Below are 13,141 nucleotides of genomic sequence, written 5' to 3' on the forward strand. Positions count from 1 at the left end.
TCGGCCCCGGGCACACGCCCCGGGGCCTTTTTGGGGGACACAGGGACCTCCCCCCCCCAGCTTGGGGAGGGGATTTGGGGGTGTCACCCCCTGCTCAGCATGTCCTGGGAGCCCCCGGGACATGGATTTGTCCCCATGCCCTGGGAGATGGGGATGGGGACCCACCGAGCCTGGGCCACCCTGTTGTGCACGATGGGGTGCAGGGGGACCCCGATTTCCCCAACATTGGGGACCCCAACTCTGCGTACACGGGGGACCACCCCCCCCTCAGATGGACCCCCCGTCCAGCACACACGGGGGGACCCTGATCCCTCAGCCACAGGGGACCCAAGTCACACACAAACAGGGACCCCCCGTCCCCCAGACGCCGGGGGACCCCGATTTTTCCTGTTGGGGGGGGGGGGGCGCGTTTCCAGCTTCAAACCGGCCCCAGCCCGTGGGATCCCACCCGTGCCCGGGTCTGATTCCGTGGGACCGCGTGTACGGGACCGTGCCCGTGGGGCGCCGTGTGCGGGACGGTGCCGGGACACCCCGAAAGCCCCGTGTGTCCCCCCCGCGATGCCGCCGCGGCCCCGTCCGTGGGGCTGGTTCTGGGCCCGCGATGGTTCCTCCGGTACCGCCCGCTGACCCAGGCGGGATCGGGCACAGCCGGTTCCGAGACCCCCCCTCATGGCCCCCCGCCCGGTGCGGGATCAACCCCGCCGCCCCGCCCCGCGCGGGCGTGCCTGTCGCTTTAAGGGATCTCCCGCGCCGCTCGCAACGTCACGGCGAGCCCAACCAATGGGAGGGCGCGGGGGGGGCGTGGCCGGCGGAAGGCGGGAAGCGGCGGGGGGGGAGGTGGGCGGAGCCGCCGCCAACGTTGTTGCGCGATCGGGGGGGAAGCGGCGGCCGCGATCGTTCCACGCACCCCGGACCGCCCCCCCCCCCCCGCCCACGGACCCCCGGGGACACCCCCCCGCCCAACTTGGGGACAACACCCCCACACACCCCCCCCCCGCGGCCGCCCCGGCCCCTCCCCGGCCCGGGGTCCCCCCAAGCGGGGGTCCCCCCGGAGCCGCCCCCCCATGGAGAACTTCCAGAAGGTGGAGAAGATCGGGGAGGGCACGTACGGGGTCGTGTACAAGGCCCGGAACAAGGTGACGGGGGAGGTGGTGGCGCTGAAGAAGATCCGGCTGGACACGTAAATCCGGGGGGGTCCGGGGCCGGGGGGGGCACCGGGAGGGGGGGGCACCGGAGCTCAGCCCGTGTCCCCGCAGGGAAACCGAGGGGGTCCCCAGCACCGCGATCCGGGAGATCTCGCTGCTCAAGGAGCTTAATCACCCCAATATCGTCAAGTGAGCGGGGCCAGGGGGTTCCGGGGGGGCTGGGGGTGTCACGGCGCTGGTGCTGCCTTGGGGGGGCCGTGGGGTGTCCCATGGCTGGGGGGTGACCGTGGGGTGCTGTGGCCATGGGGTGACCATAGCAATGGGGGGTCCTATGGCTGTGGGGTGACCATGGGGTGTCTGGTGGCCGTGGGGAGATGTGGGGTGTCCCATGGCTGTGGGGTGACTGTGGGGGGTTGTGGGGTGACTGTGGGTCGCTGTGGCCATGGGGTGACCATAGTAATGGGGGGTCCCATGGCTATGGGGTGACCATGGGATGTCTGGTGGCCATGGGAAGATGTGGGGTGTCCCATGGCTGTGGGGGGTTGTGACCATGGGGTGCTGTGGCCATGGGGTGTCTAGGGGGGGATGTGGGGTGTCTCATGGCTGTAGGGTGACTGTGGGTTGCTGTGGCCATGGGGTGACCATAGCAATGGGGTGTCTGGTGGCCATGGAGGGTTGTGGGGTGTCCCATGGCCATGGGGTGTCTGGTGGCCATGGGGTGACTACAGCAATGGGGTGTCCTATGGCCGTGGGGTTGCCTATGGGGGACCGTGGGGTGTCTGGTGGCCATGGGGTGACTATAGCAATGGAGTGTCCTATGGCCATGGGGTTGCCTATGGGGGACCGTGGGGTGCCTGGTGGCCATGGGGTGACTATAGCAATGGGGTGTCCTATGGCCGTGGGGTTGCCTATGGGGGACCATGGGGTGTCCCGGGACCATGGGGTGCCCGTGGCCCAGGCGCTGCCCCCCTTTTGTGCCCCCCAGGCTGCTGGACGTGATCCACACAGAGAACAAGCTCTACCTGGTCTTCGAGTTCCTGCACCAGGACCTGAAGAAGTTCATGGACTCAGCCTCCATCAGCGGCATCGCGCTGCCCCTCATCAAGGTGTGGGGGGTCCCAGCCTCGGGTGGGGGGCACTCCTGACCCCCCCCCATCCCCGCTGACCCCCCACCCCGGTCCCCGCAGAGCTACCTGTTCCAGCTGCTGCAGGGGCTGGCGTTCTGCCACGCTCACCGCGTGCTGCACCGCGACCTCAAGCCCCAGAACCTGCTCATCAACGCCGACGGCGCCATCAAGCTGGCGGATTTCGGGCTGGCCCGCGCCTTCGGGGTGCCCGTGCGCACCTACACCCACGAGGTGGGTGCCGGGGGGGGGCGTGGGGGGCGGTTTATGGGGGACACTTTGCCTATGGTGTGTCACTTGTCCCCACGGTAGGTGGTGACGCTTTGGTACCGAGCGCCCGAGATCCTGTTGGGCTGCAAGTACTACTCGACAGCTGTTGACATCTGGAGCTTGGGCTGCATCTTCGCCGAGATGGTGAGTGATGGGGAGGGGGGTGCACGACCCCCCTGGACCCCCCCCACCCTGGGGTGATACGGGGGTCACCACACATCGGGGTGTCCCCAGGATGCGTGGCGGTGACGCCGCTGCGGCTCAGCCCTGGCGTCACCGGGAATAAAGGGGCTTTGTGGGCGCGGGGCGGGGGGGGGGCCCACGTGAGCCCCCCCCAGAGGTCAGCGTCACGCGCCACCACCCTGAGGGGGGGGGAAACGGGGTCACGAGGGGCCAGCGTGAGGACTCACGGGGTGGGGGGGCCGCATGTGACCCCCCCCCCTTACACAGATGGAACCACCTAACCACACCACCCAACGGGCAGGACATCCCGGGTGCCGCCAACACCGCGGGGGGACCCGGTTCTTTTTGAGGGTGTCACAGTGACCCCAGTGGGTGTGACCCCCCCCAGATCACCCGCCGCGCGCTGTTCCCGGGGGACTCGGAGATCGACCAGCTGTTCCGCATCTTCCGCACGCTGGGGACGCCGGACGAGGCCGCCTGGCCCGGGGTCACCGCCATGCCCGACTACAAGCCCAGCTTCCCCAAGTGGGCACGGCAGGACTTCGGCAAAGTCGTGCCCCCCCTGGACGAGGAGGGGCGGAAGCTGCTGGCGGTGAGAAAATTGGAGTGGGGGGGAATTAAATTGGGGGGGGGGGGTGGGGGGTATTTGGGACCCCCCCACCCCTTCCTCACTGTCCCCTCGTCCCCCAGCAAATGCTGCACTACGACCCCAACAAGCGCATCTCGGCCAAGGCGGCGCTGGGACACCCCTTCTTCCGCGATGTCACCAGGGCTGTCCCCCACCTGCGGCTCTGAGCGTCCCCCCCCGGCCCCCCCACACCCTATATGAGGGGGTCCCAGCTGACTCTGTGCCCCCCCCCCCCCCATCGCTGCGCTGGGAGAGGTGACGGATGTCCGGGGGGGCTCAGGACCCTCCCCACACCCCAACCCGGGACAGGGGGTGTGGGGACCGCCCCCCACGCCCCCACCTCGCCTGGACTTTCGGCACTTACACACCCCCCCCCCCAGGGGGGCCCCTGGGAGCAGCGCTGGGTGGGGGGGGGGGGGGTGAGCACCTTTGTCCCCCCATCCTCCTCCTATTGTTGGGGGGTCGATGGGGGGGTCCCCTGCAGCCCCCCCCGTGTTTTCTTCGCCGATTTTTTGTAACTTTTGCTATTTTGTACCCAAAATCCGACTCTGTGTTTGGGGAGGGGGGGGTGGGGGGGGGCTACAGCCGTGTCACTGTCACCCCACAGGGTCTGTCCCATGTGTGTCGTCCCCCCCCCCCCTCCAAAGGTGTCCTGGGGGGCCCCCAGTGGTGCCCAGACCCCCCCCCCAGCCCCTGTGGCTCCACACAGGTCTTATCGGTGCCCCCGTGGCTCTATATAGCCCCATATGTGTCCCCCCCAACCGCTATATGTCCCCATCGGAGCCCCCAGCGCCCCCTCCGCCCCGCCCACCGCCGCGAGGCCCCGCCCACCGCCGCGAGGCTCCGCCCACCGCCACACCCTGGGGTGGCCACGCCCACCGCCGCTCTGGAGCGTCGTGATTGGCCGGGCCCGGCCCCGCCCCCCCCAGACGAGGGCGCTGCCGCCACGGGGTCCGAGGTCGCGGTTCCCGAGCTGCCAATCACGGGGAGCGGCGCCTGTGATTGGCCGCGAGGCACCGCCCAGCGGGCGCGCCACTCATGGCGCCGCTGGCCTCGGGCTGGTCGGCCTGGGCGCTTTCTGCCCTGTGATTGGGCAGCGCGGCGGTGTCCTGCGTTTAATTGGCTTCTGCCCCCGCGGGGTTCCTCCCCCTTAAGTCACCTTATTTGTTGTTGGTGCCGCCCCCCTACTCTACAGCGCTTCCTGTTGGCCTCGCTCCCCTTCACTCACTTTAAACCCCGCCTCTTACGTGACGTTCACCTTGACCATTGGCCAGCCGCTCCCTTCGCGCCCATTGGCTTCGAGGCGCTGCCCATCCTCCCCTTCCCCGCCGTCAACTGGCTCTCCTACACGGGGCGGGGCAGCGACGCGCTCTCCTCTTTTCCCATTGGCTCAGCCTAGAGGAAGGGGCGAGCCCGCCGCCCCGCTGCGAGCCGCCGATTGGTGGAGCCGCCTCTTAATCCCGCCCCGCGCCAGGAGGGTTTGGTTGAGCTGCTGTTTGTGCGCTCGGGGGCCGCGACGGGCCGGGCCGAGGTACCGGGGGGGCCGGGCCGGGACCGGGCGGCGCCGGAGGCGGCTCCGGGGGCCGCGGGAGGGTCGGGGCGGCGCCAGGGCCCGGGCGGGGCCGGGGGGGGGGCGGCGGGCCGGGCCGTGTCCCGCTGACCGGGGCTGCCGGGAGCTCGGCCGCCCCCGGGGGGGTCTCGGTCCTTTCGGGGGGGGGGGGGCGGCCCGTGTCACGGGGTTCCCGGTGTCCCCGCGGTGCTGGTGTGTGGGGGTCCAGGACCCCCCCCCCCCAGGTGTGCGGGCTGCGGTGTCAAAGCCGCCCGTTTGGGGAGCGGGGGAGGGAGCGGCGGAGCCCCCGGGGGGACCCGGGGGGGCTGCGGGGCCACCGTGTCCCCCCCACACACACACACACCCCCCGTGTTGGGACCCGGGGGCTCCGTCCCGCACCTGTTTGTGCTCCGGAGCCGCTGCCGGGCGGGGTGACACGGGGGGACCCCCCGGTGCTGCTGGGGACCCATGGACTCTGTTGGGGACCCCCCGGTGCTGCTGGGGGACCCACGGATGCTTCTGGGGGACCCATAGACACTGTTGGGGGACCCCCCGATGGTGCTGGGGGACCCACAGATGCTGCCGGGGGTCCCCGATGCTTCTGGGGGACCCCCTGACGCTGCTGGGGACCCATGGGCTCTGTTGGGGACCCCCCGATGCTTCTGGGGGACCCCCCGACGCTGCTGGGGACCCCCCGACGCTGCTAGTGACTCCCCATGCTGCTGGGGGACCCATGGACACTGTTGGAGACCCATGGACGCTTCTGGGGGACCCATAGACACTTCTGGGGGACCCCCCAATGCTTCTGGGGACCCACAGATGCTGCTGGGGGACCCCCCCGATGCTGCTGGGGACCCACAGATGCTGCTGGGGACCCATAGACGCTGCTTCTGGGGGACCCTCCGATGCTTCTGGGGGACCCCCTGACGCTGCTGGGGGACCCATGGATGCTGTTGGGGACCCCCTGATGCTTCTGGGGGACCCATGGACACTGTTGGGGGACCCCCCGATGCTGTTGGGGGACCCCCTGATGCTGCTGGGGACCCATGGACGCTGTTGGGTGACCCATGGCCGCTGCTGGGGACCCCCCGATGCTACCGGGGACCCATGGACGCTGCTGGGGACCCCCCAATGCTGCTGGGGGACCCACGGATGCTGCTCTCACCCCCCCCCAAGAAGATCCTTCGCTGGGGAGCGATTCCAAGAGCCATGGGGGGCAACTATAGGGGGCTTGGCAGCTCTACCGGCTCCGTTTGCAAACACCGGGAACCCCCATAACAGGGGACCCTCCAGCACCCACCGGGTGAACCCGCATGGGGCTGAGCCCTCGAATGCGGTTGGGATGGGGGAAAGTGTCGCTGGGGGTGGGAAGGGGGGACGTCACAACCCTCCCCAGCCAGGAATCCGCAGCTCCCGGTGCTGCCCTCGGTGTTCCCGGTGCCGTCGGGGGTCCAGGATGGAGCGAGGGGGCTCCATGGGGCTCCCCAAACCTCGTTGGGCACCGGGGGAGCCTTTTGCTGCCTCCCTGGGATGGGGGGTTCACCCTGGTTCTTAAATCTCGCTCAACCGGCGGCTCGTGGCGATCGTGGCTGCGCCAAAAAGAGCCGCGGGGTCCTATAGCGCGGCCGCTGAGTTTCACCCGGTGCCGCGATGGTTTGGGGGGGAAAATCCCCTTATCTTGGGGGGCTGCGGCTTGTCTGGACCCCCAGGTGGTCTGTAAGGAGGTGAATTTGGGGGATCTCATCTTAATCCCTTGGAGGAGGATGGAGAGAACATTTGAGGTGCTGGAGGGAGTTCGGAGAAGGGAACGGAGCTGGAGAAGGGGGTTGAGGTTGGAAATTAGGGAGGATTTATCCATTAAAGCCTGTTGGGCATTGAACAGGCTGGAGTCGCCATCCCCGGAGGGTTTAAAGGGCGTTTAGATGAGGGGCTCAAATCCCTGTTTTCTTGGCCATGGCTTTGGGAAAATGGGCTCAGATCCCTGGAAATTAGGGAGGTTTTATCCATTAAAGGGCTGTTGGGCATTGGAACAGGTTGCCCAGGGCAGCGCTGGAGTCGCCATCCCCAGAGGGTTTAAAAGGCGTTTAGACGAGGTTTAGAGTTTAGGTTTAGTGCTGGAGTTGGGTTCTGGTTGGATCGATGATCCTGAGTGTCTGTTCCAACCAAAATGATTCTGTGATTCCATGAAATTAAAGGTGATGCTGGAGAAACCGGGAAAACAACTTGTAGAAGAGGCAACAGCCTCACGTTGCACCAGTGGATGCTGAGGGGGCAAATTTGGGGTGATTTCTGCCCCAAAGGGCTGTCGGGTGTTGAACAGGCTGTAGTGGAGTCGCCATCCGTGGAGGGTCGAACACACGAGGTTCTTGGGGTTGTTTGGTGATGGTGAATAATTGGACTCAATCTTTGGTGTTTTCCACCCAAAATCTCTGCAGGACAGCCCAGCGCACCCCAGCCCCGCACCCAGCGACCCCTCGGTGCCTTCCCGGCTCTCCGGTTCCCCGGGCGCGCGGCGCCGGCAGCAGCGGCAGCAGCGACCAGGCCATGAGCAGCCGAGGAGCCGCCCGGCCGAACGGGCAGTCCCAGCCCAGTAAGATCTGCCAGTTCAAACTGGTGCTACTGGGCGAGTCGGCGGTGGGCAAATCCAGCCTGGTGCTGCGCTTCGTCAAGGGCCAGTTCCACGAGTACCAGGAGAGCACCATCGGCGGTGAGTCGGATGTGGTTGTACCCCGGTTGAACACCCCGTTCAATCTGAACCCCCGTGGGACACCCCGAGTTGCACATCAACACGGGGAGCGCGTTGGGTCTCAAGCGAGAGGCGTTAGGAAACGCGCCGCCGTTGGTTTTAATGCCATTTCGATGTTGATTGATTTCGTTGATTTTAATGCCGTTTCTTGACCTCAGCAAAGCCTTCGACACGGTCTCCGCAGCATCCTCACAGCTGAGTTGAGGAGGGGTGGTCTGGACAATATAGTGAGGTGGGTTGCAAACTGGCTTAAGGAGAGAAGCCAGAGAGTGGTGGTCAATGGTGCGGAGTCCAGTTGAGGCCAGTATCCAGTGCGGTGCCTCAGGGGGCAGTGCTGGGGCCAGTATTATTCAATATATTCATTAACGATTTAGATGAGGGAATAGAGTGACTATCAGCAGGTTTGCTGGTGACACCGAGCTGGGAGGAGTGGGTGACACTGGGAGCTGTGCTGCCATCAGAGACCTGGACAGGCTGGAGAGCTGGGCGGGGAATAACCTGATGGAATTTAACAAGGGCAAGTGTAGAGTCTTGATCTGGGCAGGAACAGCCCCAGGGTCCAGTATAGGTTGGGAAATTACATATTAGAGAGCAGTGTAGGGGAAAGGGAGCTGGGGGTCCTGGGGACAGCAGGGTGACCATGAGCCAGCACTGGCCCTTGTGGCCAGGAAGCCAGTGGGACCTGGGGTGAGTTAGAAGGGGGTGGTCAGTAGGTCAGAGAGGTTCTCCTGCCCCTCTGCTCTGCCCTTGAGAAAAGGGTTTAGTTCAGATATTATCAGGATATACCTGGGGAACGTATATATATGTATATAATATACACAGCCATGGCACCCTGAGAATGCCCCATCTGGGAAGCTAAGCAGGGTCGGGCCCGGTCAGTACTTGGATGGGAGACCAGCTGGGAATCCTGGGTGCTGTGGGCTGAGCCAGCACTGGGCCCTTGTGGCCAGGAAGCCAATGGGACCTGGGGTGGGTTAGAAGGGGGTGGTCAGTAGGTCAGAGAGGTTCTCCTGCCCCTCTGCTCTGCCCTGGGGAGACCACACCTGGAATCTTGTGTCCAGCTGTGGCCCCTCAGTTCCAGCAGGACAGGGAACTGCTGCAGAGAGTCCAGCGCAGCCACCAAGATGCTGGAGGGAGTGGAGCATCTCCCGTGTGAGGAAAGGCTGAGGGAGCTGGGGCTCTTTAGTTTGGAGAAGAGGAGACTGAGGGGGGACCTTATTAATGTTTATAAATATATAAAGGGTGAGTGTCAGGAGGATGGAGCCAGGCTCTTCTTGGTGACAACCAGGGACAGGACAAGGGGCAATGGGTGCAAACTGGAACACAGGAGGTTCCACTTAAATCTGAGCAGAAACTTGTTGGTGGTGAGGGTGGCAGAGCCTGAACAGGCTGCCCAGGGGGTTGTGGAGTCTCCTTCTGTGCAGACATTCCAACCCGCCTGGTTCCTGTGTAACCTCATCTGGGTGTTCCTGCTCCATGGGGGGATTGCACTGGATGAGCTTTCCAGGTCCCTTCCAATCCCAAACATACTGTGATACTGTGATGTATTTTTACACTATAACCATGTGTTTTATCGGTGTTAAGCACCACCGAGCGCTGTCCCGCGGTCTTGGGCACTTTAGCAGCAGCGGGAGCGGATTCTGAGCTGCGTTAGGGGCCAAACGAACGTCTTTTGGTTCATTTTCAAAGGCTTTTAATTGCGCTGGCATAACCCGCAACTGACGCGCATCGTGGAGATTTGGTTTGGAGCAAAACGCCGACCCCCCCGATCTATGTGACTTGTCACAACGTCACTGACGCCTCCTCCACCAACCGGTTCCATTGAGGGGTCGGGGTGTCCCCAGCTCTGCATTTGGGGTGTGGAAGGTCCCCGCTGCGCGTTGGGGTGAGCGGGGCGATGCTAACGCTGTTGTTTTTGTTTCCTCCCCCCATTCCACAGCCGCGTTTCTCACACAATCCGTCTGCCTGGACGATACGACGGTGAAGTTCGAGATCTGGGACACGGCTGGGCAGGAGCGGTACCACAGCCTGGCCCCCATGTACTACCGGGGGGCTCAGGCCGCCATCGTGGTCTACGACATCACCAACCAGGTGGGGACAGACTCACGGACAGCTTGGGGGTCACCCACTCACTCCCCCCTACATTTTGGTCTGTGCCCGTCGCCCCTCATGCTCAAAGTTGGCTCCATCATCTCAAGGTGTTTCTCACACCAACACGGTCCCTCTCGGCTTCTCCGCAGCTCTCACGTCTTTTCCCACTCAGGAAGATGCTCCAGAGCCCCCAGTGTCTTTGTCTCGTGGAATCACTGGATCATTTTGGGTGGAAAAGCCCAAATATTGAGTCCAACTGTTACCCCAACACTGTCACTAAAGTGTCCCCTCGTCTCTTCAACCCCCCTGGGGATGGTGACTCCACCACTACCCTGAGCAGCCTGTTCAATGCCTAATGACCCTTTAATTAACACATTTTCCCTAATTTCCAACCTCAACCTCCATCCCCAGCTCCACTGCCCTTCCCTGAACTCATCTTGCTGAGCGTTCACTCTGTCAATCATTCATTAATTAACCAATTAAACAAGCAGCGCTGTGGTTAAAACCCCCGGTAGCAAAACCCATGCGGCTCCGGGGGTGCTGGTGTCTTGGGGGGGGTCTCTATGTCCCCCCCTTGCGCTGACCCCCCCATAATTTGCAGGAAACCTTCGCGCGCGCCAAGACCTGGGTGAAGGAGCTGCAGCGCCAGGCCAGCCCCAGCATCGTCATCGCCCTGGCCGGCAACAAGGCCGACCTGGCCAGCAAGCGCATGGTGGAGTACGAGGTGAGTGTCACCCCCCCCGGGGACACTGTCACCTCCTGTCCCCATCCCCGTCCCCGCCATGGGGGGGGCGGAATTCGGTAACGGGCCCCTCGCCCATCTCTCGCAGGAGGCGCAGGCGTACGCCGACGACAACAGCCTCTTGTTCATGGAGACGTCGGCCAAGACGGCCATGAACGTCAATGATCTCTTCTTGGCCATCGGTGAGGGGCTGGAGGGGTCAGGGGGAGGGGTGAGGTTTTGGGAGGGGTCTGCACAGGGTCCATAGGGGTTTTGGGGGGGCCAAGCAAAGCTGGAGCCTTTTCCCTCCAAGAGTTTGAAGGAAACGGCTCCTCATCCCCAGGGAGGGTTGTTGGCCATGGACATCAATGGCCTCTTGGCCATCAATGAGGGACCAAGGAGGGGTTTTGGGGGGTCTACCCGAGGTCCAGAGGGGTTTTTGGGGGGGCTGAACAGAGCTGGAGCCTTTTCCCTCCCAGAGCTCGAAGGTAACGGCTCCTCATCCCCAGGGAGAGTTGTTGGCCATGAACATCAATGACCTCTTGGCCATCAATGAGGGACCAAGGAGGGGTTTTGGGGGGTCTACCCAAAGTCCAGAGGGGTTTTGGGGGTCCAGAGGGGTTTTTTTGGGGGGACAAGCAGAGCTGGAACCTTTTCCCTCCAAGAGCTCGAAGGTAACAGCTCCTCAGCCCCAGGGGGGTTGTTGGCCATGGACATCAGTGGCCTCTTGGCCATCATTGAGGGACCAAGGAGGGGTTTTGGGGGGTCCACCCGAGGTCCAGAGGGGTTTTTGGGGGGGCTGAACAGAGCTGGAGCCTCTTCCCTCTGAGAGCTGGAAGGAAACAGCTTCTCAATCCCTAGAGGGGGTTGTTGACCATGAACATCACCAACATCTTGTTGGCCATCAATGACCTCTTGGCCATCAATGAGGGACCAAGGAGGGGTTTTGGGGGGCCCACCTGAGCTCCAGAGGGGTTTTTGGGGTGGCTGAACTGAACTGGAGCTTCTTCCCTCTGAGAGCTGGAAGGAAACAGCTCCTCGTCCCCAGGGAGGGTTGTTGGCCATGGACATCAGTGGCCTCTTGGCCATCAATGAGGGCCCAAGGAGGGGTTTTGGGGGGTCTACCCAAGGTCCAGAGGGGTTTTGGGGGGGCCAAGCAGAGCTGGAGCCTTTTCCCTCCAAGAGCTCAAAGGAAACAGCTTCTCAATCCCTGGAGGGGGTTGTTGTCCATGAACATCACCAACATCTTGTTGGCCATCAATGACCTCTTGGCCATCAATGAGGGACCAAGGAGGGGTTTTGGGGGGCCCACCTGAGCTCCAGAGGGGTTTTTGGGGTGGCTGAACTGAACTGGAGCTTCTTCCCTCTGAGAGCTAGAAGGAAACAGCTCCTCGTCCCCAGGGAGGGTTGTTGGCCATGGACATCAATGACCTCTTGGCCATCGATGAGGGACCAGGGAGGGGTTTTTGGGGGGTCCACCCGAGGTCCAGAGGGGTTTTTTGGGGGGGGCCAAGCAGAGCTGGAGACTTTTCCCTCCAAGAGCTCAAAGGAAACATCTTCTCAATCCCTAGAGGGGGTTGTTGGCCATGGACTCACCAACATCTTGTTGGCCATCAATGACCTCTTGGCCATCAATGAGGGACCAAGGAGGGGTTTTGGGGGGTCCACCCAAGCTCCAGAGGGGTTTTTGGGGGGGCTGAACAGAGCTGGAGCCTTTTCCCTCCCAGAGCTCGAAGGTAACGGCTCCTTGTCCCCAGGGAGGATTGTTGGCCATGAACATCAATGACCTCTTGGCTATCAATGAGAGCCAGGGGGGAACCAAGAAGGGGTTTTGGGGGGTCTACCCGAAGTCCAGAGGGGTTTTTTGGGGGGGCTGAACTGAACTGGAGCCTCTTCCCTCTGAGAGCTTGAAGGAAACAGCTCCTCATCCCCAGGGAGAGTTGTTGGCCATGAACATCAATGACCTCTTGGCCATCAATGAGGGACCAGGGAGGGGTTTTTGGGGGTCTACCAGAGGGGTTTTGGGGGGGTCCAGAGGGATATTTTTGAGGGGGCAAGCAGAGCTGGAGCCTTTTCCCTCCAAGAGCTCAAAGGAAACAGCTTCTCAATCCCTAGGGGGGGTTGTTGGCCATGGACTCACCAACATCTTGTTGGCCATCAATGAGGGACCAAGGAGGGGTTTTGGGGGGTCCACCCGAGCTCCAGAGGGGTTTTTGGGGGGGGCTGAACAGAGCCGGAGCCTTTTCCCTCCCAGAGCTCGAAGGTAACGGCTCCTCAGCCCCAGGGGGGCTTGTTGGCCATGGACATCAATGACCTCTTGGCCATCAATAAGGGACCAGGGAGGGGTTTTTGGGGGGTCTACCCGAGCTCCAGAGGGTTTTTTTGGGGGGGCTGATCAGAGCCGGAGCCTTTTCCCTCCCAGAGCTCGAAGGTGACGGCTCCTCATCCCCGGGGGGGGCGCTCCATGACCGCGGTGACCATCACCATCCCCATCACCCCCATTTTTCCCCCCCCTATAGCCAAGAAGCTGCCAAAGACGGAGCCGCAGAGCACGGGGGGCGCCGGGGGCCGCAGCCGGGGGGTCGACCTGCACGAGCAGAACCCGCAGAGCCGGAGCCAGTGCTGTAGCAACTGAGGAAGAGCCCGAAGCGCCCCCCCCGATCCCCCCCCACCCCAAAAATACA

General features: G+C 63.5%; 2 protein-coding genes across 3 annotated transcripts; both read left to right on the forward strand.

Annotated features, from left to right (window-relative positions):
- Positions 1-1,064: 1,064 nt before the first annotated feature.
- On the forward strand, positions 1,065-3,754 carry CDK2 (cyclin dependent kinase 2; the record flags this gene model as incomplete). 2 transcript variants are annotated; one of them, XM_080360616.1, is made up of 7 exons in its annotated part: positions 1,065-1,180; positions 1,257-1,334; positions 2,131-2,251; positions 2,333-2,503; positions 2,582-2,683; positions 3,111-3,314; positions 3,413-3,754. In XM_080360616.1, the coding sequence occupies 7 exons, from the start codon at positions 1,065-1,067 to the stop codon at positions 3,515-3,517; spliced, it is 897 nt and encodes a 298-aa protein (XP_080216742.1). In that variant the 3' UTR covers positions 3,518-3,754. The 2 variants fall into 2 exon arrangements, with proteins under 2 accessions (XP_080216742.1, XP_080216743.1); XM_080360617.1 differs by lacking the exon at positions 1,257-1,334.
- A 1,075-nt stretch (positions 3,755-4,829) lies between these two features.
- On the forward strand, positions 4,830-13,105 carry RAB5B (RAB5B, member RAS oncogene family). The gene is made up of 6 exons (XM_080360467.1): positions 4,830-4,881; positions 7,335-7,606; positions 9,585-9,736; positions 10,338-10,460; positions 10,567-10,660; positions 12,977-13,105. Exons 2-6 carry the CDS (start codon positions 7,444-7,446, stop codon positions 13,090-13,092), a joined length of 648 nt encoding a protein of 215 aa, XP_080216593.1. The 5' UTR covers positions 4,830-4,881; positions 7,335-7,443; the 3' UTR covers positions 13,093-13,105.
- Positions 13,106-13,141: the final 36 nt, after the last annotated feature.

Source organism: Nesoenas mayeri, assembly GCF_963082525.1.
Source record: "Nesoenas mayeri genome assembly, chromosome: 28".
NCBI classification, from domain to species: domain Eukaryota; kingdom Metazoa; phylum Chordata; class Aves; order Columbiformes; family Columbidae; genus Nesoenas; species Nesoenas mayeri.

Coding starts and splice junctions, on each gene's coding strand:
- RAB5B (XM_080360467.1), top strand. CDS start 7,444: ATGAGCAGCCGAGGAGCCGCCCGGCCGAACGGGCAGTCCCAGCCCAGT. Junction 10,461..10,566: donor AGCGCATGGTGGAGTACGAG/GTGAGTGTCACC, acceptor CATCTCTCGCAG/GAGGCGCAGGCGTACGCCGA. Junction 10,661..12,976: donor TGATCTCTTCTTGGCCATCG/GTGAGGGGCTGG, acceptor CCCCCCCTATAG/CCAAGAAGCTGCCAAAGACG.